General features: G+C 41.2%; 3 protein-coding genes across 6 annotated transcripts in view; 2 read left to right on the top strand and 1 right to left on the bottom strand.

Annotated features, from left to right (window-relative positions):
* The window catches only part of LOC132978690 (disks large-associated protein 1-like), a 97,843-nt gene extending 90,907 nt beyond the window's left edge, over window positions 1-6,936 (top strand). For 2 of the 4 annotated variants that reach the window (XM_061043951.1, XM_061043949.1), the window contains exons 13-16: window positions 1,265-1,403; window positions 2,971-3,062; window positions 3,347-3,499; window positions 6,574-6,936. In XM_061043951.1, coding sequence (XP_060899934.1) covers window positions 1,265-1,403; window positions 2,971-3,062; window positions 3,347-3,499; window positions 6,574-6,798 — 609 coding nt within the window. In that variant the 3' untranslated portion in view covers window positions 6,799-6,936. Of the gene's footprint in view, window positions 1-1,264; window positions 1,404-2,970; window positions 3,063-3,346; window positions 3,500-5,073 lie in introns of all 4 variants that reach the window. The other 2 variants (XM_061043950.1, XM_061043952.1) reach the window with 2 other exon arrangements.
* Window positions 1-27,686, bottom strand: part of LOC132978695 (epidermal retinol dehydrogenase 2-like) — a 489,977-nt gene that overhangs the window by 387,279 nt on the left and 75,012 nt on the right. The window lies entirely within an intron of this gene.
* ptf1a (pancreas associated transcription factor 1a) lies at window positions 25,611-27,143 on the top strand. The gene is made up of 2 exons (XM_061043948.1): window positions 25,611-26,435; window positions 26,590-27,143. The coding sequence occupies exons 1-2, from the start codon at window positions 25,817-25,819 to the stop codon at window positions 26,790-26,792; spliced, it is 822 nt and encodes a 273-aa protein (XP_060899931.1). The 5' UTR covers window positions 25,611-25,816; the 3' UTR covers window positions 26,793-27,143.

Raw genomic sequence — 27,686 nt, 5'->3', positions numbered from 1 at the left:
CACAGCATTCATTTCACTTTTTAGGCTTTCCTAATACTCTAGAAAGCACGTGTTATATGAAAAAACTGCTTGTAGGGATTAACTAACATAAGGACATCACTGACTCTGGAGTCCCAGTCATCTCGTGAAGTCCCTTCAACTTAATAAACTTAACCTGCCTCATTCACCTGTTTTCAGTTAAAGCATTGAGAGTTGAATAACCTCTAGTTCCCAGCACCAAACAGCTCAAATAAGAGTCCTGCAGGTATTTATAAAAAATGTTCCTCCCTGGATGGAGACAGCACGGATGTTCAGAGATCCAAAGTGACTGATCTAACCCTTAATGATAAATCTATAATTAAAAATAACATTACCCAGAGTTGGAACTATTGTCATGAACACTGGAAGGTTTTAAGCATGACGGTACTTTTTTAACTCCAACTCCCAGTCATCCTCGATTATCACACCGTGTCTGTCATGGCGGCTCATCATGGCGGCTGCCACAACAAGACACGCCCCGTTACAACTATAAAATTACAGATTTCTCTTGCTGTGATATCTGTCAGAAATGTTTGAGCTAATGTAAGAACTCGACAAAAAAAAAATCAATTTAGTCCATTTTTAATTAATTTAGATATTTGGATGTAAACAGTCTAATAAAATTCAACACATTGTACGTTTAAACACAAGAAGAAGTCAATATTTTCTGCTCCTTTATTTTTGCCTGGTAACAACACTCACAGTGGCGACCATGTTAAATTTCTTTACCTTTGACGAGATAACAGATTATTATACTGGGACAGACACACATTGCTTTGTCAGTCATTCTATTATAGATTTCTATACAAAAGACACATTCTTGCAACCAATGGAGACCGCTCTCCTCCCCTTTCCTGGTTTTTATGGCTTCTAACCAGACCCTCAGCCATGTCTTGACAGATTGTGATTTAGATTATACCATTAAAAAAACGTAAGAAAACTGTTTCATGGCACAATGCTTGTTGAAATTTTAGAGTGAATCTGTTTTCACAGGTGTCCATTTAAGTAGCCTAAATCATATTTAAATGTATTTAAATGTCTCCCTGTCAAGTTGTTTTGTTTGTTTCATCATTTTCATGACCAACTGAAGCAGCAGGATTGTGTATCACAGTGTCTGGATGCTGACTCCTCGTCCTTGTGCATGAGATACAAATCAAACTGTTTCACTTCACTGGCTTTGCTGCACAGTCGTTCCTCTGCAGGAGGAGCCTCTACATGTTTTACAGTCTGAGTTTTTGAACGGCAGGCGGTGCAGCGGTCGGTGTGTCAAAGAGACGGACGCTGGTTTCTGAAGCTGTTGCAGGCAGAGACCGACCGTTTGGATGGCTGGTGTCGACAGATGGAGCTCGACCAGCGGGAGAATGAACTGCCAGAAGATAGTAAGGGTTTGTGTGTGTGTTTGTGAAGTCAACACTTACAGGGGAAGTGGGAAACTTAAAACTTTGCTGTATTTTTACATGTTACAGAGTCTAAATGACTGTATGTTTTAGTATTTCAGTTGGATCGCTCTAGTTGATTCCTTCCCATGGCAGCTCAAAACGATCCGTCTCTAGCTGTTTTCACACATGCACTCCTGAAAATTTTGAGAAAATGTCAGCTACACTGCCCATGAAATCTCCCTAAGTTGTTTTTTTGTACATGTCCCTAACAGCAGGAGACGATCCCTGATGAAATGGAGGGAGTGGGGGTCCTAGGAAGATCTCAAGATATGACGAGGAGATTTACTATTTGAAATTGCGCTTATAGGAGTGGGACATTTAGATTTCAAATATAGAAGTGGCGGACGATGCACTAAAACGATGCTATAATGAGAATGTTTGCCTCAATACCGTTATGCTGCCTGTAATTCGACACAATCACAAAAGAGTGGAGAAGAACATACTGGCCAACAGAAACCATAATGCAGCAGTTTCATTACGTGCACAGGGATTGCACTGGTTGTGTGCGTACAGGTACAAGTTGTCCTGTTCCGTGCAACGTGATTGTGGAGAGAAGTTCTCTGCACCTTGACTCTGCACGGAGCTGTGCTCTCATGCTGAAAGAGCTCAGTCCTGCAGTCCACATAAAGATGATGAGCTGGGACGGGAGGGAGGACACTTCTTCAGGGATGCCTGACTTGACAAATGTGATACGAGTTTCACCGTTTTAAACAAAGTTTTCTCCCGGGATGTAGCAGAAATGACAACTTGAAAAAGAAAAGAAAAAAAAATATCTTGAAATTCTCCCGAGTAATGCTTCAGAGCGTCTCTCCACCTCTGACAGCCCCGGGCTGATTGAACCCCTAGTTATATTTACAGACTTTGTTTACAGATCATTTATTTGTAAGTCATACAGAGGTTGAATTGTTTTCCTGATCACTGGAAAGTTTGAGCGTGACATCTCTTATTACATTGCGGCGCAGTTACCACTAACTCTCAGCAACTGTGTGTGGCTGTTAGCACCAATGTTTGTGATTCAGACAGTTTTTGCAATCAGGCTAGCTAGCATAGAAAGGGCCATTTTTCCCCTAATGACTGCATGATGGCTCATTTAAATACGCACAAACAGCCTCAACACATGGTGATGTTCTTTGCTCTGCAGCACAGTTAGGAGAGCATTTAACCCTTTGCTTTAGACTGTGTCATTTTGACTCATCTGTACAGGTCCAGTGGGTGCAAACGCAAAACAGGAACTCAGTTAATTCTAGTCGACAAATGACAAAGATCTGTTGAACTTTCTGAGTTTTTCTTGTAATGTGTTTTGCACAAACACCAAAGATCCCCAGTCAGACAAACTAACCTCTCAGATCATGATGATCATGTCTACTGCTTCCTCAGCTGGTAAAAGTACTGAGCAATGTAACATCTGTTCCCCATGAATCATAAACCTTTACCTGTAGGAGTCTCTCTGCAGGAATGTGATGTGTCACTGCTGGTGCCGTGTCTGATGTTAAACTGTGTGTCTCTGCTGTAGTCCTTGGAAAGATGCGGAGTGCTGTTGGAAGCGCTCAACTTCTCATATCTCAGAAGTTTCAACAGTTCAGGGAGCTGTGTGAGGAGAACCTGGTGAGTCGGAAACACCAAAGTCACACCTTACACTTGTGTGTTTTATAGACTCAACTTTTGATTTATAAACAGATTACAGTATTTTATGATTGGTATGTGTTGGTGTGCTCCTCTGCAGCAGTGCATGTGGGATGAAGGCATTCATTATTATTTTATCTAGTTGAAAAGATGAAGCACATTTACCTCAGGGGCACTATCTTTTGCAAAAAGAGAACAATTGATAGCCAATTCATTATTTTTTGATTTTGATTAATTGTTATTTTTTCTGTCCCCTGCTGTAATAGAACCCGAACGCCCACCCCCGCCCTGTGGCCTCAGACCTCGCTGGTTTTTGGGACATGCTTCAGCTGTCCATCGAGAACGTAAGCCTCAAGTTTGATGAGCTTCATCAGATCAGAGCCAATGGCTGGAGACCCCTGGAACCCCCAGAGAGAAAGGTACACACACACACCCAGACCCCCACATGCACACAAAAGTTTAGGTATCCCACAAGGCTGACCTGGACAAACACCAGCATCCATCTTGAAGGAATTCATTGGTGTGTTAGTTCACTCATTGCCTATGATGAATGAGATACATTTCTAAATAATATCAGAATTTTTGATACTATGATACTTTTTGATACTTTTTTGATACCACGTGTTTCAAAACAATACAGTTTCTGTTATTTTAATGATCTATAGTATCAAAAAGGATCGAAACCTGCAGAGGGAGAGAGCATTGTCAAGATTGCAACAAGACGTCGGCACAGTTTTTGTGCAATTTTGACCAACGGCATTATTTAGTGGTTAAAAACAAGAAATGATTCAATATTGATTCCTTGGACTTCCATTGTTGTTGCCATGGTATCAAAACTGGTACTAATATAATTGGAGTTTTTACTTGTATCATATGGAAGTTTTCAAATCTGGCCCTATGAATGGGTTGAATGAAAGTCTCATGTAGAAAGTGGCTCCCTGCATACAAAGACATATCTCACTGCTCCACTGTTCTACTGTTATGGGTTTACTTTTTGTCACTACCTCATTTGGTGTTTATTCAAACCCACGATCATCCCCCCCATTCAGATATGTACGGATACTAAACTCTGCTGTGTCTTCGCTCATAACATCCTCTGAAGGCACACACAGCAGGAACTGTGTCTGCATGAACTTAACTCCCGCTTCAGCTACTTGAGCCTGACAGTGAGTGTCTGTCCGTCTGTCTCCAGTTACTGGCACTTTAGATGAATCAAGAAAGTCACCTTATATCTCAGCAGTACAAACCACAAATACAGATTTTGCAATAAAGAAAATATGCAGAAATAATGTCACCATGACACAGATCTTATAAAGAAAATCAAATGCTTTTACAACACTGACCTTTTTTTTTTGCAACAAAGCATCATGGGAGTTACCGTACCAGCATGTGAAATAGAAACCCTTACAGTTATTCCAAAAAGCCCTGCAGCCTGCACAGAATCATCTGTTAATGCTAATAGTAGCCAAGTGTGACCTTGTGATGATTTGAAAAAGTTTTATTCTGCAATTCCAGAAAAGATTGCTCAATACTACAGTATGTGTGTTGTTGATGAGATCACGACTATAAAACCTTCACAAAGGTTGTGCAGATAAATATGATTGGATATCAGCGGAGCGAACAGCCACAGGGACACAAATGAAGCTAACGTTAGCTTGGTTGTGCATTAGCAGGTTGTTGCCAATGTGTTAAGGGAAGTTTTTCAAGAACCACACACCAGCTTTGAACAGCAATATCCATCAGGCTTTCTAAGCTTTAAACGACAACTATCACCAATGCAAATGTAAAAATCCACGCATACAGAAGCTCTCAGCTTGTATCAAATGTTCTTCCGGCAGTACAGATACTCTTTCTGCAGAGCTAAGTGTGTCCATCGCCTGCTCTGTCAGCATCTGTGTCTGCTTCTGTATCATTGTGAATATTGACTGTGCTTCTTCATTCGCTCTCATTATTGTACTTTTTTTTCTTTCTTGTGCTTCTTTTGTGTCGACAGTGAAGGCGCTTGCAAACAGCCACGCATCAATCAGCATAACTGCAATGCCAACAGCACCACGGGGGCCTTGGCACCTCTGGGCCACCGTAGATCCATAATGTCTGTCCTTCCATCCATATCTCCATGCTTTCTTCTGCCCTTCCTTCCTTCCTTTCATCTTGCTGCCGCCTGCAGCCGCCGCCTCACCACTAGTGACTTTTTGTTGTGCGTTTCGCTGCTTCCAGAGTGAAGACAGTGACGTCAGGGAGCGTCACTCATGTTCCTTTCTTAATACATACATTACAGTTTGCATTTCACAGTTTACAAGGCAGTCTCAGGTGACCTCAAATAAGATAATATCAAGTTGAATGAAGTTCATTCACTACAAAGATGTACATGATGTCAAAAAACAAAACATGAAAAGGGAATTATTGAGATCAGAAAAAGCTTTTCTTATTTATTTACTTCATCTTCTATTTCCACATCCTTTGCACAGCCAAAGGAGCTTTCTCTTTCTACATTATTGAGATCAGGATTGTTTCCTACTATGAGGTGGCAGTTTGTTACAGTACAGCTTAAATGAACTCGGTTGGTGGAACTGTTTTCCCGATCACTGGAAAGTTTGCACATGACGTCTCTGTTAAATACTGCGGCGCAGTTTCCACCAACTCTCAGCTTACTGCTCTAACTGTGCGTGGCTGTAAGCGCTGTTGTTTTTTTTATATTGAGGCTGATTTGCAAGCAAGGGGCCAGTGTTTCCAAAAATGATTACATAAAAGCGCCTTTAGATACAGAGATGCACACTGATGCTATTTGCTCTGCAGCTCAGTTAGGGGAGCATTTAACCCTTTGCATGCACCAGGCTAATAGATGTTGAAGTGTCTGATATGTGCAGTCGTTTCCCAGGTTTAAACAGGTTAAAAAACAATAACTAAAGCACAGTCGTGTGTGATTGAAGGAAAGTACTGAAATCCTTTTGTAAGCACATTAAGTTGACATGGTTGGGTTAGGCACATTTACCTGCATGCTGCCATTACAGCCAAACACCAAAACAGGTCAAATATTCTCCCAGTTTTAAGATACATGGATTCATATTAAGAAAATGTGTGACCTCAGTTGAAATGTAGAGCAGGATGTCTGCAGAGGGAAACTGAAGCCATGTTCAGGCACAGCTCGTACCATAAGATAGCACATTACCTAAAAGTATCTGTTATAGTTAAATACCTTCTTGCATGCACATGAAAGCTTTTGATAGGAATGTAGAGCAGGATAGTTTTAGATATAGGACATTGTTCAACAATGCAATTAAAACATGTTAAATCAAACTAAAAGCATCAGATGAGCGTCACAGGCACATACAGTGCACACACACACACACACACACGCACACACACACACACACACACACACACACACACACACACACACACACACACACACACACACACACACACGCACACAGACGTGTGTCTTTTTCCTGAAATGTTCTCCCCCCTCCCCCCAAACGTCCTCTCCCACCAGGAGAGGCGGCTCCCTCCTCCAGTGCCAAAAAAGCCACCCAAGGGTCCCCACCACCACCCACCTCTGGCCAGAGACCGCTCCCTGGAGAGCTCCGAGAAACAGCGGCAGGAGGCCAGGAAGCGCCTGATGGCGGCCAAGAGAGCCGCATCGGTACGACAAAACTCCGCCACGGAGAGCGCTGACAGCATCGAAATCTACATCCCCGAGGCTCAGACACGACTATGAGGACACTGCAGGGTCGCACAAAGGGTGGACATGCACTTCACAAACAAACACACACACACGTGTATGGTTGTCCACACCTAGGTACAGGACAGGTGTTTAACTGGATGTGCAGAGATCATCTACACTGAACAGACACAAACAAATTAAGATCTCAGTCTTTCTTTTCTATTTATTCAGACACATCAGCTTTCCTGTCGGCTTTGTTTTTTTTCCATACCCTGTTTTTATTTGACAACAATAGGTACATAGTGACGTACATTATAACTTTTTGAAAGCTACATTTAAAAGTATGACACTAAAGACTTAAAGTTAAATTCATGTCTGTTAAACACTATAGTCTGTGGAATGATTTGACATAATGGACATGAGCCCCTCGCCCAAAGATCAAAACCTATAATATTTTTGCAGGATTCATCACGACGAGGTTGTTGTGTCGACATTCTGGGGGTCAATCTGCCACACTAGACAGGAAACTGTTTTCTCTTGTCTCTCATAAGTTATGAGTAAATGAAACACTGGCTGAACAAAAGAAGAAAAGTTTGATGTCTACAGATGATAAAACTACAACTGAAGTAAAATCCAGAATATATAAGTCACATGGGTAAATAAGTCGCAGTCTGTTTTTTGAGGGTCTCTAAGAGGGAGAGGTTTAAACTGTCTTCCTGTGTGATGTTTTCCGTTGTGTTCAGCAATGAGCAGTCGGTTAAAAGATGCTTTAAAAACGTTGCTGCCAGCTTGGTCCGCGTGACTATGTATCCCAGCACGCGGCCGCTTGCAATACACAATGAATGGGAGCGAGTCGTGTCAGGTGGCGTGCAGATGATGATGGTGGCAGCTGAGCTTTTGGTCATGGCAGGGCATGTCTCACCATTATATACTGCTATGTTGCATCAGTATATAGGACGCAGCCCACTTTTTAGATGAAAAATTTGATATCAAAAGAGAGGTGCATCTTGTACACTGGAAAAACAGTGTGTGTGTGTGTGTGTGTGTGTGTGTGTGGGGGGGGGGGGGGGGGTCAACCATCTGCCATGTGGGGGTTGATGGTGAATATTCAGGTGCAGCTCGTGCAGATTCAAAACATTAACAGGTTATTCAATATCGTTCTGTTCACACAAAGTGATCAGGCAGCTTGAGAGGCCTTTTTGCCTTTTTTTTTAGATAGGACAGCTGAAGAGAGACAGGAAATGTTTGGAGGAGAGAGTGGGGGGGTGACGTTCAGCAAAGGGCCGAGGCCGGACTCAAACAAACAACTGCTGTGACGAGGACTATAGCCTCTGTACATGGGGCGCGCAACATAACTGCTAGGCCGTCAGCGCTCCAAAAGCTAAACAATTCTGCCTCTTTTCCTCTCCATGAGGACTTTCTTTCATACTGCATACAACCGCCTGCTCAGACACTTTCACTGGACTACAAATAAGAAAAAACATATTCTTCAGACATCTAAAGTCCCCCCCCCCCCCCCCCCCTCGCCTACAGACTCTGCTCTCATATTAGAAAGATTGTGACAGGGCAAGTTGGTTCATTCTAACATCATTTATCGCTCAAATTTGAAGAAAACCAACATGGTTTTTTTTTGGACAGAGCAGAAGAAACCATTGAGTTTCACATTTGGTTCTCAGGTCTCTCATGAATAACACACACACACACCTGTATGGAGGAGATGGACAATCATACACACAGTATCTCACACTCACTCATTAACATGTCATGACAACACTCCACATACACACTGGTTTACACTCACACACTCATAGGGGATTGTGTCAGGCAGTATGACCCTGCAGGCTGTTGTAATATAAAATACTGTCCCTCTCTCTCTCTCTCTCTCTCTCTCTCTCTCTCTCTCTCTCTCTTTTTCTTTCTGTGGAGAAGAGAACAACACGATCACTGTTTATCTTCATCTTCCTCTTTGTCTCAAAGAAACAGATTCTGTTTTTTTTAATTTTTTAAATACGTTTTGGACATCATTCCTTTTGGCTGTGATAACTTTGTACCCACAGTTTCATTGTTGGGACACCAGAGGGCGCTTTAATACAGGCGCCATCAGGTGTAAAACAGTTACTCAGAAACAAAACATTTCTTTTAAAGCCTGTTTGGTGACTTTGTTGCCCAATGCATTTAAGCAACCCAACTTTTGATGACCAAAACTACAAAAGAAAAGTAAAAAAACTGAATTGTATTCAAACCATACTTGTTCACCATTAAAGCCATCGAGTGCAGTAATATAAAGTGCTGGCACTGTCTGCCGCACGGTGTTATAGAGAGAACTGAGCCAAATAATGTTTGGAAATGAATAGATGTGAATGTTTGTTTGATCGCTGCCCGTGCAGGTTACACATTATTATTATTTTTATCCCTCTTTGGTTTCATCCCTTTTCCTTTTTTTAACACTTACACACCTACATGAACAACTAAGCAATACTTAGTGGAGAGAGTGACAAACCCTATAATGAGTAAGATGGAGACTGAATCAAACATGCAGTGTAGCATGAATCTCTTCTCTAGCTCTTTGTTGTGCAATGAAAAATAACAACAAACAAATTATACTAACCTTAAAGATCCATATGTTCACCCTTCATGCTGTCACTCTGTGAAACCTATAGAGTAGCTTTGCATGACTTGCAGCCAGGGGCGTGTCCAGAGGGGCAGCCAGGGATGGGCATGGGACCCCCCCCCCCCCCCCCCCCCCCTAGAAATCTGATTGGCCACCCCAAAAATCCTAAACTGTGATTGGCTATTAGCCCTGTCAGAGGCGGGACTTATGTTAAAACCAATTATCTTGTGTTATAAAGTAGATGTTATTGGTGAAGTTGGAAAGGGTAAATCATGGATATTTATAGTAAAAAAAAAAAAAAAAAGTCTGAACGCAGCCCCATTTGCAGCCCAAAATAATCTTTATGTTCGACTGGCATCAGTAAAAACCTTCACATTTTGTCATGTTACACTTCTGTCTGTAGTGTAATGTGACAAATGTGTCGTAGAGCTATCGTCACAGATTGTCTCTGTCAGAGGACAACAACGAGCTGTACAGAGATGAGACTCGTTTGAGCTACACTGGATCTTTGACCGTGTTCAAACTCTTTAAGAGTCGCTCAAGATGATGTCTGTGAAGCTCTGACATTATTATTGGTAATGTATTATTTTATATATTCTTTCACATGTCGGTGTGATTAGAGGCGGGGCTTCAGATGATCTCATCTACAACATGATCTTACTATCTACAACATGGTCAGTTGCTCAACACTTTAAAATATGATCAGCTGAGTACTCCTTGAGTTTCTTTTCCTGCAGGGCTCGACAGTCATGTTAGCAATAATCAACAACGTTCAATAAGCATGCTGAGATTGGTTCAGTTTATGAGCTCTGAAAGAATATGTTTGCAACTACAGTTAACACAGGCTCAAAGTTGTTAAGAGGAGAAGAGTCTGCTGTCTGAACTGCTTAGTTAGATTTAGGTAAAGATCATGATTTGGGATGAAAAACAAACCCCAAATAACTTCAGAACATTATGGAAGTAATGTACCTCAGGGTGGGAAACCAGCCGTCGTAATTCTCCATCCAAATGAATAACTTAAGGACGGTGGAAGGACACGTTCTGATGGTGAAGGGGAACTAAGCGCGTCAGATTTTGAAGTGTAGAGCAACAGACCAAACTTTCATGTTTTGCAATGAACTGTTTGGAGCGTGCAGATCTGAAAGGCCGGCCTCTTTCCTTTGAGGCTCTGCAGCAGCAGCAGCATCCGCCGCCTCAGAGGACAGGAGCGTCGGTGAATCTTTGATACTTGTTTACAGAGATTTTTCACTGAAAAACTCCATGAGAGAGGAAAAAAAACAGTTTTCCATGAGTTTTGAATATTCCCTTCACAGACTTATTAATGAGACCAGTTGACCAACAGCTCTGTAAGAAAAGCAGAGGAAAGTCCGCCTCTCAGTGTGCGTTGATCACATCTTCTGATCTTCTATTTTAGACTCCACTCTTAAAGGAAAGAGTCAGCTGTGTTGGCCACGTGTTTTGAAAAGATACAACCTCTGTTCTTTTAACGATGGATGATATCAAAAAGTGCCAAAGCTCTGAGAACTCTTCAGATTTTCAGTCATACTTTAACCAAAAGCTGTCGCAAGCAAAAGAGAGAGAGAGAGAGAGAAACTGCACAAGTACATTGGTCAACTTTTTCGGTACCTAGAGTCTCTCAAGCGTCTGTCGCCTAGCAACCTCGGCAGTGGAACCTGCACTAGCTTACATAACTAGTATCGGCACGACACATGCGATGTGATCAGTCTTCAATTGCAGCCCCCTGACATAAATAACCATTGGCTACTCAATGTGGAAAGTTTCCACTCTGCTGTATTCAAAGGGTTCCTTTTGATTTCCTGCGCATGCCAGTGTAAGAACGAAGGGGGTGAGCTGCTGGGCTGAAATATCAAATCTAAGAACCAATCATTGCGTCCGGTACAGAGATGTACCAAAGTGCTTTATGTACGGACACATAACTCAACATGACAGCAGAGGTGAACAAACACTCTCCCAACCAATGAGGAGCCGCCGCTGTCCGTCACTAAGCGGAGAGCTAAAAAAAAAAAAAAAGTGCCACAAACGAGACGTTTAAGATCACAACATCCTCCACAGCTGGAACCCAAAGCTGGACCAGACAGATGCTGAAAGAGGAAACATCTCGGGATGATTTTTCTTCAAACAGAACTTCATGTTGTTTACATGTGATGTTTATACTCCAGCTACGACGTATGCCATTAACAGTTATTGTGACGACCTCTATAACTGCCATTTATTTCTGCAGAGCAACTATCTAAAGGAAACACGGTCACAGGATTATACAAACTCTTCTACTACTACGATGATGATGATGAAAGTGTTCTGTATTTATTTTCCTCTTTTGTAAAGACTAGTTGTGGGTGTGTGTGAGTGTGTGTGTGCGTGTGTGTGTTTGGGCGGGGGTGGGGGGGTATTTTGTACAGGAGCTGATTACCTCTGTGTTCATATAACGATGACAGTGACGATGACAGTGAGCCATATTTAATGTGAACTATCCTTTTTATCCAGAGGAAAGGGCCATACAGATCCTGCGAGGTTTTGTGTACTCATTTACTGAATCATTTCTTTAGTGTTTTAGTAGCAGGCTTTGTGTGTGTGTGTGTGTGTGTGTGTGTGTGTGTGTGTGTGTGTTTGTTGGGGAGGAACAGGAGAGCAGAAATAGCACAACAACATGAGGGAGCAGGATGGTAATAGGGATCATTACTTCTCATATGAACATATTGAGAGTTGTTGTTTTTTTGTTAGACATTTGATCCCCCAGCCTTCGTGTTGGCAATACAAATTGTCTCCCAGACTTTGTGGCTGGAAAACTTGTGGTTTGCACATCTGTGGCTAAATCTAGGATGCATTTTTAAAAAGGTCAAGACTGAAATCGTTGCAAAACCCTTAAAGGAATTAAAATAACTTGTCTGATTTATAATCGTCATGGGCTCCAAAGGTTAACATGGCTGTGATCAAATCAAAAGAGATACTTTAATTTTGCAGAAACTAGGATATCAAAATGAAATTTTAAACTAGAGTTTGCAAAGTTCTGCTTCATATTTACCTTATTAACAACATTTGAAATTCCCTTTCAAAGTTGCTCGGAAGCTTTCTGCATCCTTCTTTAATTCCTTTTTTATACTTTTTTGTCAATTAATGTTTTTATGAATACTTTTTGTGGGGCTTTTTGGGCAGTCATTGGAGAGATAGCACAGTAGCTAGAGTCAGAAATGGGGGAGAGAGAGAGAGTTGGGAATGACATGCGGGAAAGGAGCCAAAGGTCGGATTTGAACCTGGGCCACCTACTTGGAGGACTAAAGCCTCCATACATGGGGTGCGCACACTGGCCACTGCACCACTAATGTTTTTTTTTTATGTAGGAATGAAATAAATTCTAATAAGCATCGTTTTCTCTGGGATGAATAAAGTTTAAATCTTATGTGACCTTTATAAATGACAGCACGGTGCGATCAGTCAAAGACTAGTTCGGTACTCCTCCTTAAAACACACTCAAACTATGAAAGACATTTTAAAGACAATCTGGAAAACCAGAATAAAGAAGGTCAAAGACACAATGCAGCAGGTAACCTAGGTAACCCCCCCCCCCCCCCCCCCCCCGCCCGTTCCGTTTGAGCCAGACAGACGTGATCTCTATGAGAGGTTTGCACTGTTTCATTGCACTACGGCCTTCAGAGACATCACATTTAGATTTAGTCACGTGTGAAGCACAAACTGATGGGATATCACACATTTTGTTTCATGATTAATGTTTTGAATTTGCAGTTCTGGATCTTACGTAGAGGATTGGATGTGATTGTGCTGATAAAACGTGAGAATCCAACCAATGGCGTGCTTCAGCTGCCTGTGGCTTTTGATTGATTTAATTATTGATTTATTTATTTGTTCTCAGGATGTGATGAAAGAAAACATGGTCTTTAAAATCAGGGTGTCCCAGACATGAGTCTGTTACTCAAGCTGTGTGAGTGTGTGTGTGTGTGTGAAAGTTTAGTGTTATACAGTGTGTATGCATATCATATGTAAATATAATCATCATGGAAGATGCGCTGTGTATGCCTCTGTGTGTGTGTGTGTGTGTGTGTGTGTGTGTTTGTAAGGGTCTGTGTGTGTGTGTGTGTGTGTGTGTGTGTGTGTGTGTGTGTGTGTGTGTGTGTGCGTGCGTGTGTGTGTGAGGTCTCTTTAAAGTGCTTCCTTGTTTTCTATGTCGGGCCTTTCCTCAGTACGGTCGAGTAGCCTCATAGAGTCATTCTGTAGATTTACCCTCCTCATATAACCTACAGCAGATCTTGTATTTGTACAGACGATGGTTGAGGGTGTTTCATGACGCATGCAGACACAATATTAGTACTTATAAATCTATATCTGATTTGAAAACATGTACTTGGTTTATTTATGGTCTTATTTATTGCTTTTTTAATATGAAATTCTGTTGAAGTGGTCTGTCATGCTCTTCTGATCTTCTGTTGTATTGTAAAGAGATGATTATATGTCCATAACTATTGATGAGCCCATAATAAAATTAACTATCGACTCTTCTTCAAAGACTCATGGACTCACTTTTCATGGGGTTGGATTTGTCTTAAAGGAAGAATGTGCACATTAATACAGCAGAAGCCCAGTCTATCCTCCGTCTCTCTGAGTCATGACTGTCTACAATGAGTGAGAAGCTCGAGTCCCCCCGGCTGTGTTGTTGTCAGCACTGTGTTTACATGGACGGGACGGCCTTGCGTATACAGCTGTTTTAGTCAAGGACTAGAGAAAAAGAAGAATAACATACTCACTGCTTATTTTGATATCATGTAAGTGTCTTTAGATCACGGTCATTCTGTGTCAATGTATGTGCAATATGAAGCTACGAGCTAACCAAGTGTGCTAACATTAGCATGCTAACACAACAATGCAACCAAAGCAGAGAAAGTCAATATGTCTGGACACATTCATGAGTTGTTACCATGCAGAAAGTATTCTTCATGTATGACATTGGAGACTGTCATCATTCCTTTCTATTGTGTGATCCAAGATTACTAAACACTCTTAACAATCAGTTCGCTCAATGCAGATTTGTCAGAAGATCGTTGCAGATAAATACAAATGGCAGGTAAGACACTGGGAGCCGGAGCCACTCCTCTCTCTCCTGTCAACCTGTCTCATGAAAATAATCTGCTAAGTCAAAGAAAATGTAACTGAGAGAAAGTTAAAAATAACAGAAAAAGGTCTAAAAATAAGAATTCAAGGAAATATAGACACAAACATAATGAGGCACAAAATATGTATCTTTGAATACCTGAGGACGTGTATGAGAACCATCTGTTCCATCCATCTGACTGATTCCAGTAATATTTGTGTATTTGCACCGACCGTCCAGCAGAGTACGCTGCAAGCCTTCATTTACATGTTAATACCATATAGCAAAACAAGGGTGGAACATGTTTTGTGACTATATTGTTAAGAAGAACTTGGAGGAATCCCAGCATGCCTTGTTCTATTATAATAAAAGAAAAAAGCAGAAAATGAATTTCTGTACGGAAACAACACAACTGACCCCCCCTCCAAACAAATCACAGTTTTAAATAACAACGCCAAAGCTCTAGTTGTTCAATGCAATATTGGTTAAAAAAAATAGTGAAAGTAACTTTGAGTTGTCAGTTTAACTTGGCCTGGTAATTCCCAGATGGTGTTAAATGAACTTGTAAAGTGCTTTTCTCAAAGCTCCACATGTCACACATTCCCACCCATTCACACACTGATGTAAAGTGACCATCAGAAGTAACATACCATTCATACACATTCATACACCGCTGACAAAACAGTGGTTAAGTGTTTTGCCCAACGACTCATCGGACATATGACTTCAGAAGCTGGGGATCGAACTACCAACTGAGCCTACTACTAACAATCATTAATGAAAACAATAGAAATCAACAATGAATCCTATAATTGTTGATTAAAAGATGAAAACCCTGCAGCACAGCCGCATCGTGACCTGTGGGTGAGATTAAAGTTTGGTTATTTTTGAACATGCAATGTTAGCGATTAGAGTTCAGCAGGGTTCAGTCCATAATCTAAATATTTCTATTTTTTTAATGAAAAGAAGGTTTACATCTATTTGACTTACATGAAATGACTTCACCAAAGCTGTGACCACAACGAGTCTGTCAGGTGGATACAGTATTACTCCTCTCTCTTGAATGAAATCTTTATTTTGAATGAAAACTGCAGGAAACAGAAAGTCTTGGTGGTGAGGAACAGTGGCTGCACATGATGCAGCCATCAGCAGGCATCTTGCATCTGACTGTGTTTTATCCTGTCACCACATGGTGGCAGTATTGCATTTAGGATTTCATAACCTACATCTGAAGCAGGGTTGTAGATTGTCCTCTAGGGGGACCCTTACATCAGAGACACAAACTTCATCACACTGCCTGTTCACCTCACCCTGCGTTCATTGGGTCACTTTATCGTGTGATGTCATCAGTCTTATTATCTATGAGGGATGTAGGATTCAATTTGCTAGTTTGATTTTTATTCAGAATTTCAAAATTAGACTTTAGTTTAATAATAGTTTAATTATAGAGACAATTTATGAAATGAGAAAGAATAAATATTTAATTTCACTTTTTCTGCACAAACACGTGATTGTGGGGGGAGCAGGCAGGTTAGTGGAAAGAGTCAGAAAACAGGCAGAGAGAGAGAGAGTGGGGAATGACATGCTGCAAAAGAGCCACAGGTCCAAAGCTCCCCGCTTGGAGGACTGTAGCCTCTGTACATGAGGTGCAACCTTTTAAAGGGTGTAATACTAAGCTATAAAGTAATGATACCATGTCACGAGACACCAAGAGGGGGGGTTGTGAAATGTCCTAAAAAAAGAAAAATACAATTTTGAAATAATTTAAAACTGTAAATTTGACCCATTGTTCTAAGTATAAGTACAAATCATTAGTTCAATTTCAAATAAAAACAACAAAATATCATTAAGTGAAATGAAAATGAAATTCAAATGTCATCAGCAACAATGTAGGAGTCCTTACACATAACCATCCACACACCTGTTTGTGTCGAAATAACAATTTGTTCAATCATTTTGATGGACTCTTTATACTCTCACACACCTTTCTGATATAATAGACGTGTTTTTTTATCTCCCTTTTTATTAAAAGGTTGACTGAGGCTGTGGTGGAGGGGCCCAATATAATATCTGTCCATGGGGCCCAGAAATCCTGTCAAGGCCCCTGGTGTATTCTTGCAACACAAATGTAAAGTTAAACACATGAATGATCTTTCTTTCACAGACTGTGTAAGGGGGAAAGAATAGACATCATACAAGACCTCCAGAGCCAAAGTTCTCATACCCCAGAATGAACCAGCTTAAACCCAGTCAAGAAGCAACACATCCTCTCTATGGCCCTGTGGGTCAGTGGTTGAGTTGGTCATCACTCAACTAGGAAGTCGAGGGTTCGATCTCTAGCTCCTGGGCAAGTGTTGTTAAGCAAGAAACTGAACTCCAATGTGCTCTTTCTGCTGCGTCAGCGGCGTGCAAATGTGTAGGAATGGATTAGATAATACTGGTAGACACTTCTCATAGCAGCCCACCATCAGTTTGTGATGAGTGTGAATGAGTAGGTGTGACATGTGGTGTAAAAAGTGCTTTGAGTAGTCAGAAGACTAAAAGCTCAGAGAGCCATTCACCATTTGACCATTCAAAAATAAAAAAAATCAGTTAGACTACAGACGCCAATCAACTCTGTTGACAGACAGCAACTTCATCTCTTACACACATACTGGTCACTGCAATGGACAAATATTCAAATTACTTTGTCTACTAAATGCACGGGGTTGGATGGAATGGTTTCTCATCAGATGCTTCACTTTAGCAAGTCATCTCAAGCACTGCCACCTACTGGCCCAAGTGTACCAAAGATTTCTTCAAAATCAAGATAACCGACAGAAGATCAGACATGTGGTGCAGCTCAGCAATCCTGCTCCTCTACAGGACCCAGCAGATTTTTTTAATATCAAGTAGCAACTAATGAACACATGTCTTATTTAAACGTCCAAGTATTGGTTTTAGGTTTGGAGAAAAACCTGTCCATTACATTGGATCTCATGAATGTGTGGATACATTTCAATTGCATAGTAGTGGAGTGTTTCTAATATGAATACTGAGACTTTGCTGTACTTGAAAAAAGGATTTGGAGTCACTTTCTGGTGTAAGTCAATTGATTTATATTTTTTAACGTTTACTCTCAGGTTAAAAAAAACAACAATCATTGGTGTGAGTTATTCATGTGTTTCAATGCAAAGAGCTCAAATCAGAATTCAAACCCACGCTCTCTGATTATAGTTGCTCTCTCGTTAAAATGCATCATGCAGCAAACCTTGATACTAAGATTCTTGAAATGACCAACATGACCTTCAACCATGAAATCACTAAGCTTAAGTCCTGTTTCCTGCGGCTAAGAATTATCGCTAAAATCAGTAAATCAGTATTTGAACCCCCTGAGGGGTATCCAGAGCCTCCTCAGGGACTCCTGAGAGCCCTTACAGGACCTCCAAAAGCCCCCTCGACCCCACGTTCCCCCCCAAAAAAAAAATCTGTAATGAACAGTCAGATTTTGATTCAATTACAGCCAATCTGAATTTACATAGAGGACTTCCCTGAGACCCCTTGTTGTAGTTTCATGAGAAAAGCAGACAAACAGTTGAGCTGAGTTTCTTTTGAGCAGGACGCTCAGAAATCTCTTTTAATCTTCTCCAATCCTTCCTGCGACTGTCAACAGCCCCGGGGCAGAGCTGGACTCTCTCCCGTCCCCTCACATATTAGCCCAGCTCCGAGTCTGAGACCACCAGATTAACGCCCAAATCAATTACAGCCAGCAACAGATGAGGCAATACCCGCCCCCCCATCCCCCGCCACACCCACCCAGAGACAACCCTCAAGGATTTTTTAGGATTATAATCCAGACATCAGTGGTGTTTAGTGTTGACATCTTGTAGGGGAAAGGAAGTAAGAGGGGTGTTTGTGAGACTCCATGAGGGTGGTGTTTGATTAGCAGGAAAAGAAGCCCAAAGGTGACTCTGCATAATAGGGCTTTAGGAGAGTCTCGCAGGGGAAAAGGGTCAAAGACGCCCCCCCCCCCCCCCTTACTCCTCCTCAAGAGCCTAGGTCAAGGTGTCCTTTAACTTTCAAAAGCTCTTCAGGGAGAAATGAGACCAAAGCAAATGAAAAAAAAAACGTATTTAGGATTAGTTTAGTGAAACTGAGGTGAAGTCAGATTATTTCAATTTATTCTGTTGTAATTTTACTTACAGTTAATGGTCCTTCATCGTTTTACTAACAAAGCAGGGGGAATTGCAAATTGCCAACATGCTTCCTAGGCTGACAGAAGAGCAGGCAGAAGCGGCTGGTGACGGCTGCACTGTGGTGTAGTGTAGCATCATTTTGTTGTGTTCTCAGTACGGGCTGCAGCAGGACGACATACTCTGTCTTATGAAGCTGCCTGTGGAGCCTCCGGCCATGTCAAGGAAAAGGGGGGCCAAGGCTAAATAAAGAATATTGGACTGCCAGTGAGGGGCGCATAAAACCATCAACTGGAGGCAGGACGATGCTGAGATTACATCAGCTACACCGCCTTCCTCCTGGTAGCAGCACACTCAGTCGGCCGTGGCATCATCACAGAACCTGCAGACTCCGAGCAAAGACCTCTGGATGGTTCACATGATGACTCCTGGGTAATGGACTCAGTTTTGCTCAGACTCCACCTATAACAGAACAGTCCATTGTCTTGTCTCAGAGTGACCTGCAGAACACAAGTGTGATAGGCTTAAGAGTGTCCCCAAGGTCAGAAATAAGACGATTGTTGAACAGGCTTCATTCCTGGCACCAGCTTGAACCAGGGGCCGCCCGCTCGGAGGACTATAGCCTCTGAACATTGGCGGTGACCTAACCGCTAGGCCATCTACACCCCATAAGTTAAGTGTTTAAATGCTTACATTCATAATTTACAGGGACCAGTTATATTACATGAAGTTTAACAAATAAAAGCCGACACAATATTTTTGGGGCCAATAATTTGCGATAATTAGCGATGAATGGAAAGACCCTTCCATACTTTTTTTCTATTTAACGTTTTTTTTTTATGCCTTTATTGTAGAGACGGGACACTGGATAGTGTTGGAAATCAAGGAGAGAGGGAGTGGGGTTTGACATGATGGTCAGATTTTAACCTCTTCATGGGGTGTGCAAACCAACCACTAGGCCACTGGCGTCCCCTTGGAGACTTTTCTGATGTGTTGATGTGTTTTTAGCATTATTAAGTAACTTTTTGAAACACTTTACCATTACAGTGAGTTGACACATTTTACCTACAAGAAACCTGCTACATATGCTTACTTTATTTATTTTGGCTGGTAGCTGCAACTGTGATGAAGCCTCCTACACACACACACACACACACACACACACACACACACACACACACCAAGTGTACACGCATGGGTTGGCTGCTGCAGGTGATCTGGATGTCGAGGAGAGTTTTGTTGGATGATCGAGGACCCTGAACCGATGGCTGTGGAAGAGCTCCTGCCAAAATTGAAGACCAACTGAGAAGGCTGTTGTCATGGAAACAGGTATGATTTTTCTCTGTCAAGGCCCTGTTAGCATTTGTTTTGTATCAATACCAATCCTACTTTGGAAGTAAGGTTTAGGGAATGAGTGTATGATTTTGGACACAACCCTGGTGTAGGCCTACATTAGAAAAGCCCTAAAAAGTCACCTCCTGAGTCCTTTCCGATCGACCTTTCCTTGACCTGGATGAAACACATCACATGATCAAGGAAAGGTGTGAATAAGACGATGTAGGTAAAGATAAGAGAATCAGACTGATCTTACAACGGGCAGATGTTACAATATGTCATGTTGCACTGCTGTGTAAAAAACTACACTCTGCTGAAAATGGACTACAAAGAGCGCATCAATCATCCAGTGCGTTCCAAACCTGATGTTTAATACAGCTGACAGAACGTGAAAACCTCTGTGATAAATATGAGATAACAGCCCCTCAGGATGAGGCAGCTATACTACTGCCACCCCAAAAGAAAGCAAAAACATTCTACAATTACAAGAATCACATCATTAATATTTGATTAATAAAAAAATTTATAAAAAAATAATCAAATGATTTAAATTAGGCTATGGTTGAAAGTATGACTCTGACAGGTTGTATCAGAAGAGCAGACATCTGCCTCTGCAAAAATGATGAAAGTTGAACCCTCAAAGCCATTTTACTCGACCACAAAAGAGAAAAAAGTCAGTATGTTTTTTTTCCTTACATTGTCCTGATACTTATGACAATGTAATGCTGATAAAGAAAGCCTTATCTGTGAAACCTTTACTAAAGTGTAACCTCACAACATGCTCCACGTTCCTCGTTTTGTAGAGGCGGCTGCTCTTCTGATACAACTTCAATAACAAATTATTCTCATAAATGTATGACTTTATTATTTTAAATTTTACTTAACTTATAGATTTATGACTTTATTCTAGTAAAAATACAACTTCACTCTTTTAAAGTTACGACTTCACTCTTGTAAATGTCTGAATTTATTCTCGTAGTTTTATGACTTTGCTCTGATAAATTTACGACTTGATGCATCTGTACGGAAGCCCTGTGTGGACATTGCATCACTACATTTTTTTAAAACTCTGTTTTTTCCTAAATTTAATCTTGAGAAATGATGTGGCTATCTTGGGAAAACCAACTTTTCTGTCCCACAATAAAGAGAAGAATCAGTTCAGATCTCCAGAAAGTTTTATTTTTATTTTTTATTAATCATTTATGGTGACGTCTGCTCTTGAAAGGTGCTATATGAATAAACTTGACTTATTTACTCAGGTCTTCCGTACATCTGAAATGCAATTCTTGAAAATAGAAATGCAACAAGTCAAAATCCCAACAAGTTGAGGTCTTGTCATTTTAGATTTTTGTGTTAGATTTTGGATAGAAGTCAATGGTAACTCGGCTGAATGTATTGATTGTTGGTCAAATATTCATTAGTGGAAAATGAATTGCTGTTATCAAGAGTTTGAATTCTGACCGGTGACAGATGATTCCTCTATGTCATATTGCTTCTTGATAAAAATGTATATGTTGCTTTGATTTCTTATCTTTGCTGTCACCACTTCTGATTGGATGTCTAAAGGACTCATAATGACGTCACATTTGTCACGACTGACCTCGATGATGGATGAATTCAAACGTAACATCAAAAAGTCATACAAATACTTTCAAGTGACCAACAGGACAACACGATGCATCAAATCAAGTAGTTCAATTATTTATCCTGAAATCCCTTTAATTAGTCGGAGTAATCTAGATGGGTAATCCGCTGTAGCCAGAGATTAAAGGGATTATGAATCCCAGTGAGGAGGATTAGCTGTGGCTCTAAATCCAAACATTTGTCTGCTTTAGATCACTTTCTGGATTTCCTTTTTCACGTTGTGACGGCTTGGTTCTGTGTGTGAAACTTATGGTGGATAAGGAAACTTTAATGGAGGCTTTATGAGAATCACAAACAGTAATGATTTATTTGAATTTGTCTGTTTTGGCCAAATGAATGCCAGACCACTTTATTAATATTATTTATGATTGATATATAGTATATGTTATATAATATTATTATATTATATGAGATCATTATCATATAATTATATGTCATTATTCTATTCTATATATTAGACAAGAGTATTGTATCTTATTGCACATCATACTGCTGTTTATATAACTTTGATCACAAAAGTCACTTTAAATCATCACTGGTCATATTTAACTTGCCATTCAGTGCACATAACTCTTAATTGTCCTGTATAGTTCACCTCACTATTTATATTCTCTGTATATACCTCCTATTATTATTATTATTTGTATTTATTTTATACGTATTTTGTGAATTTTCTATTATTCTCTGTCTAATATTCTAATATTCAATTTGTGTGAAATATAAAGTATCAAATAATAAATGACTCATTACAATTATTCAAATTCACATGTTCTGTAATTGAATGTTTTTTTTTTTAATGTAAGGAGTATAAACAGTGATTTGATACAAATTCTTATTTTGATAGTGTGATCATGTATGTGATGTAAATAAAGAAATGTGAGGCTACTTTAAGAGATTGAAAGTCGAAATAACCTCTTTGCATTTCAATTATTTTGTATTAATTTAAAATAAACATTGATCCTTATATTTAGATTAAATGAAGCCCAGCCATTTAATTTATTAATTTATTTATATTTAGATCATTAATGGTTATTACAGGTTGTAGGAGAATCTGTTTTACAATAAAACCTTTTAAATGAAACTTTTGAGACTTTAATCACATGGGTGATAATTAAATAATCGGTCTGTTTTTACTGATGACGTCACAAGGACCAACTTTAATTAATTACAAATAATTCTATCACCTCCACTAATTTATGAAACACCTGTTTGCTTTTTTGGTGTGTTTCTTTTATTTAGGAACAAACGACTATGTGTGTGTGTGTGTGTGTGTGTGTGTGTGTGTGTGTGTGTGTGTGTCTGTGTGTGTGTGCGCCCCCACCTCTACACCCTCCTCCATCACCCCCGCTGGTGTGCACCATGACCGGTGAGGCCGGTGTTAATGCACCGTCCAGCCTGCTGCATGCTGCAGACCGAGGGGCAGCATGGGAACAGAAACACTTGCTCCGCTCGCGCAGGTCGCTCCGTTCAGAGAGACAGCACGTTCATCAATGAGACTGCGTGGAGCGCGCGGTCACGGCGCGTTAAAAACCTGCACGGTTCGAATTATCATCTGGTTTTCAGCAAAGGGAGGGGTGGGACCAGGGTGGGACACACACTTTTCTGACATGTTGGTGCAGCCTGTGGACGCGCACTGTTTGACCCTGAAGAGCTCCCATAAAGTCCTCTAAAGAAACAAAACAGCCAGGGAGACATTTATGCATTAAGTTTAGAGTTAACACAAGTTGTACTTCAGTATTCCCCATGTGTGTATGCATGAAGAGTATATATAGGCCTAAAGTCTTTTTTTAAACAGGGTCTGCATGCGCAAAAGAGAAGACATTTAAAACGAAATAATTGAATCATTGTTAGATTGAACTGGGACAATGAGCCAGATACAGCAGCGACATTTAAATCTTAATTTGTATTATAATTCAAAAACAGATGTGGTGAACTCGTTTTTGTTTATTTCATCATAGCAAGTGTGTTTACATATTTCTTCTGATGACTTTGATTGTTCTTTTATTATCCAGCTTTAAAACAAAAAGGCCCACTCCTTAATGATAAGCCATATTCTGATTCCACACAATGAACCTGTGGCTCAGTGTTGGCCCACACCGATAACAGACGATTACAAAACATCCATTTAGGACATTCAGAAATCACACCTGTCACAGTGACATTTTTGTTCTGTTTTACATTTTACCCTAAAGCGAGCTATACATGTATCTAAAAAAATGTTTAAAGGTCAGCTCCTAAAAGTCACTGAAAAAAAAGAAACATCAAACTTGTTATCCTAGACTGGCTCGGGATTATTGGATAGCTAATAAATAACTGACCTCTGAGTCTCCGTCGCTGTGTTAAAGTAAACAGTGCGGCTCTTTTTTAGATTAGAGAAACAACCAGTGACATTATTTCATGTCTGCACACGGGAGCGAGGAGAAGCATGCAGCTGCAAATAATGTTTCTCTGTATTTATCTTGAAGGTGTTTGCAGCTCGGGGTCTGATGCACAGTTCTGCAGGGTCCTGTCAGCGGTTGGTGTTGTGTTCAGCACCTGGTTGGTACCGGGATGTTGCGTGCATTGTGTCTTTGTTAATGCACGCGGGTTCCCAGCGACAGCTTCATTATGTTGACAGCAGCGCGAGCCTCATTTATAACCCGACATGTTGCTTTTGACTGGCGACGAGGACGCAAGTGGCCTTCTTCCCACGGCCACGGCCCCGCGATGCAGCTTTACTGTCGCACCACCACTAACCGCGCACCGAGGCAGCTCCTGCAACAACAAAAAAAAAAGGGTCCACTTTGTCTCCAGAACAAAGTGAGTCCTTTCACTGAATGCTCTGAATAGATGCGTACTTACAGAGTCCAGACCGGTGGGCAGTCTCTGTCGGTACACCGGGGAGCGCTAATATGAGGTGTCAGAGAGGCGTGCGCTCCGAGGCCCACCACTGTGCTTTTATTTGTCAACCAGTTCTCCCAATAAAAACACACACTGGCTGGCACAAGTGGTGCATCGGCCACTCTAACTGGTGCAGCTCTTTATGGAGCAGCGCTGCCCACTTACCGCTAAATAAATGAGCGAGCTGAGGGGCTTCTGTGCAGACCAGCAGGCGGACTGCGAGCCTCCAGCCACTCACAGAGACATGTCCACGCCATGCACTGCTCCAAGTGGGATAACTATTTCAATTTTGAGAGTTGCTCTGTCTTTCCCCTCAACATTTCTAATTGAATCCACTGCGGAAAGCCACACATCAAAAGCATTTGTAATCTCAAAAATGTTCACGAGTCATTCATGTTTCCATATAATTGATTTGTCATCAAGAAGCGTCAATAAAACGTATAAACCCATAAAATGTCATTGCAGTGTCAATTTTTGACCTTCAGTTCCCAAAAAGGATATTTCTGATATATGCTTCTTTTGATGTTGTATGCAACATCCCAAAGATCATGAAGTCCATTTAATACAACGTCAACAGCATAAGCATTAAATGAACATTAATTGACTTGTGTTCTGATCGTTAAGGAAAACTCGATTTATGCAACCCGCTGCTGCACAGTTTCTTAAAGATTTCAACAACGAGTCGTGCAATATTTGACCCTGACAACCACCTGTGAGGAGAAGCTGTGCTCTTAAATGCTTCATGTTTTATCAGTGTTCAGTTCAGCACTTTCTTGGTGAAGACATCGTTTTAATCTGAAAGCAAACGGGAAATATCAGGTGGAAAATATTTATTTATTGATCCTTTATCGGTGTATTGTCGTCATATTCAGTAGGGGAAAGAAGGAGGGGAGTTATGGCGGTGGTCGAGGAAGAGAATGATATTCTTTGAGGTCAGACCTGTGGGAGATAATATTTCAGATTTATGACAAACTAATATAAAAGAACCTGTTTTCTAAACGCGCTGTGATGCAGCCGAGCAGCCGGTGTCAGGGCAGAGTTGAGATGTTAGTTGAGGGGGGGGCAGGGGACAGGGGGGCGTGTCTTTCTAGGGGCTTATCTCGAGATGCGCCTCGCGGACCGAGCTGTGATTGGTTGGCGCTTCCAAGCAAACGGCACGCGACTATGGATGTCGCTATAAAGAAGCCTCGCGTGCCGGTTGAACTAAAACTAACTTGTTGTGCTGTGGAGAGTGAACACAGAGTCAATAAAAGAAGAAGAAGAATCATTGTTACCAACTAACAATAGAAGGAAAAAGCAGAGGCAAGGATGGACAGCGTGCTGGACCCGTTCTCCGGACTGGACTCTTTCTCCTCCCCTCCTTACTTCGACGATGACGAGTTCTTCACCGACCATTCGTCGAGGGACGGACACTTTGACACCGACGACTTTCTGGATGACGACGTGGACTTCCTGACGAGTCACTTCCAGGACTACTACGGCAAAGAGGGCAGCGGCAGAGCAGCGCCTCACGACGCAGAAGACTATGACATCGGGAACCTGTCCTTCTCCTCGTCGTCCTCCACCTTCTCGTACGGCTGCGCAGACAGCACCTCGGAGCTGTCCCCTCACCACGGCGGGCCGATGAGTATGATGAAGCGGAGGAGGAGGATGAGGTCAGATATGGAGATGCAGCAGCTGAGGCAGGCGGCCAACGTGCGGGAGCGGCGGAGGATGCAGTCCATCAATGACGCGTTCGAGGGGCTCCGCTCGCACATCCCCACCCTGCCCTACGAGAAGAGGCTCTCCAAGGTGGACACCCTGCGGCTCGCCATCGGATACATCAACTTCCTCGCAGAACTCGTGCAGTCTGATGTACCCATTAGAAACTCCAGCAGCGAGGCGCAGGCGCAGCCCAAGAAGGTCATCATCTGTCACAGAGGAACAAGTAGGTCCATTTCTAGATTATTCCTCCGTCTCTCCAAGAATCTCTCATCCACAGATTTTACGCATGCATTATTTGGATTTATTTAATCTGCATGATGTTTATATAAAGAACTGTTATTAAACTTTTTCTTCTTCCGTTTTTTTTTTTTTTGCAGGATCTCCTTCTCCTAGTGACCCTGACTATGGCCTCCCTCCCCTGGCCGGTCACTCGCTGTCCTGGTCGGATGAAAAGCAACTCCGGGAGCAGAACATCATCCGCACCGCCAAAGTCTGGACACCGGAGGACCCCCGAAAACTGCACAACAAGCCGGGCCTGACAGACATCGAAAACGAGCCTCCTTTCGGCCTGGTGGCTTAAAATGAAAAGACTCTTGTTGTTGAACGCACATAGTGAATGTGTCGGTAATGAAGCGGGTTATGTTAGTGTGTCTTAGTGTGTGTGTGTTAATGCGCACTGAGGCGCATCGTCACAGTGAGGACACCATGTGAGCTGACTGTACAGTTTCCAATGTTGAATTCAATGTTGTAAATAGTTTTATCACGTTGATAATTTTATTTTTTGTAATTCAGGCAAATGGCAATCGTGTATTTATTTTTTTCTACGAGTGATAATATATGTTTTAATTTAATGATTACGAAATCTATACTGTCGTGCAACATTTTATATTTATACTCACTGCAAATAAAAAAGCACTTACTGATGAAAAATGATCGTTTCGTGTCACTGTTGTTATTTGATCAAAAATGAAAAATAACACTGTCAGCGGAGTATTTCCCCTGAGAGGTTTATTCATGACCTTTGAAACTGAGACACAAGTTCACTGACTGTAAACTGATCTAAAATCAAATGATACAAGCGGCTGCGCACAAACACGATAAAGCAACATTTATATTTATACATGACATTATTGTTATTATTATTATTATTATATTGATATTATTATTATTATAATGCACTCTTACAGGGTGATCACCAGAGGCAAATCGGCAACAGTCCAAATAAACGAGACATAAACACTTCCAATCAATGTCAGACATGTTTTCTTCTTCTCTTTATTAACAGTTTTTCTCATAATAAAATCAGCAGGGCATTTCAAATATCTCATGTCATATAACATAATAATTGAAGTAATGTTGGGATAAGTCTATGCATCAGGTCTTGCATAATAGATTTTAAACTCAACTTCCCATTGAAAAAAAAAAGTCAGGCTTATATTCTATAAAACAATTTTAGGCTATAATAAAAATGAGC

Source organism: Labrus mixtus, chromosome 8 (genome assembly GCF_963584025.1).
Source record: "Labrus mixtus chromosome 8, fLabMix1.1, whole genome shotgun sequence".
NCBI classification, from domain to species: Eukaryota; Metazoa; Chordata; class Actinopteri; order Labriformes; family Labridae; genus Labrus; species Labrus mixtus.
Note: the sequence above shows the minus strand (reverse complement) of the source record. Positions and strands in the feature narration are given on the sequence as shown.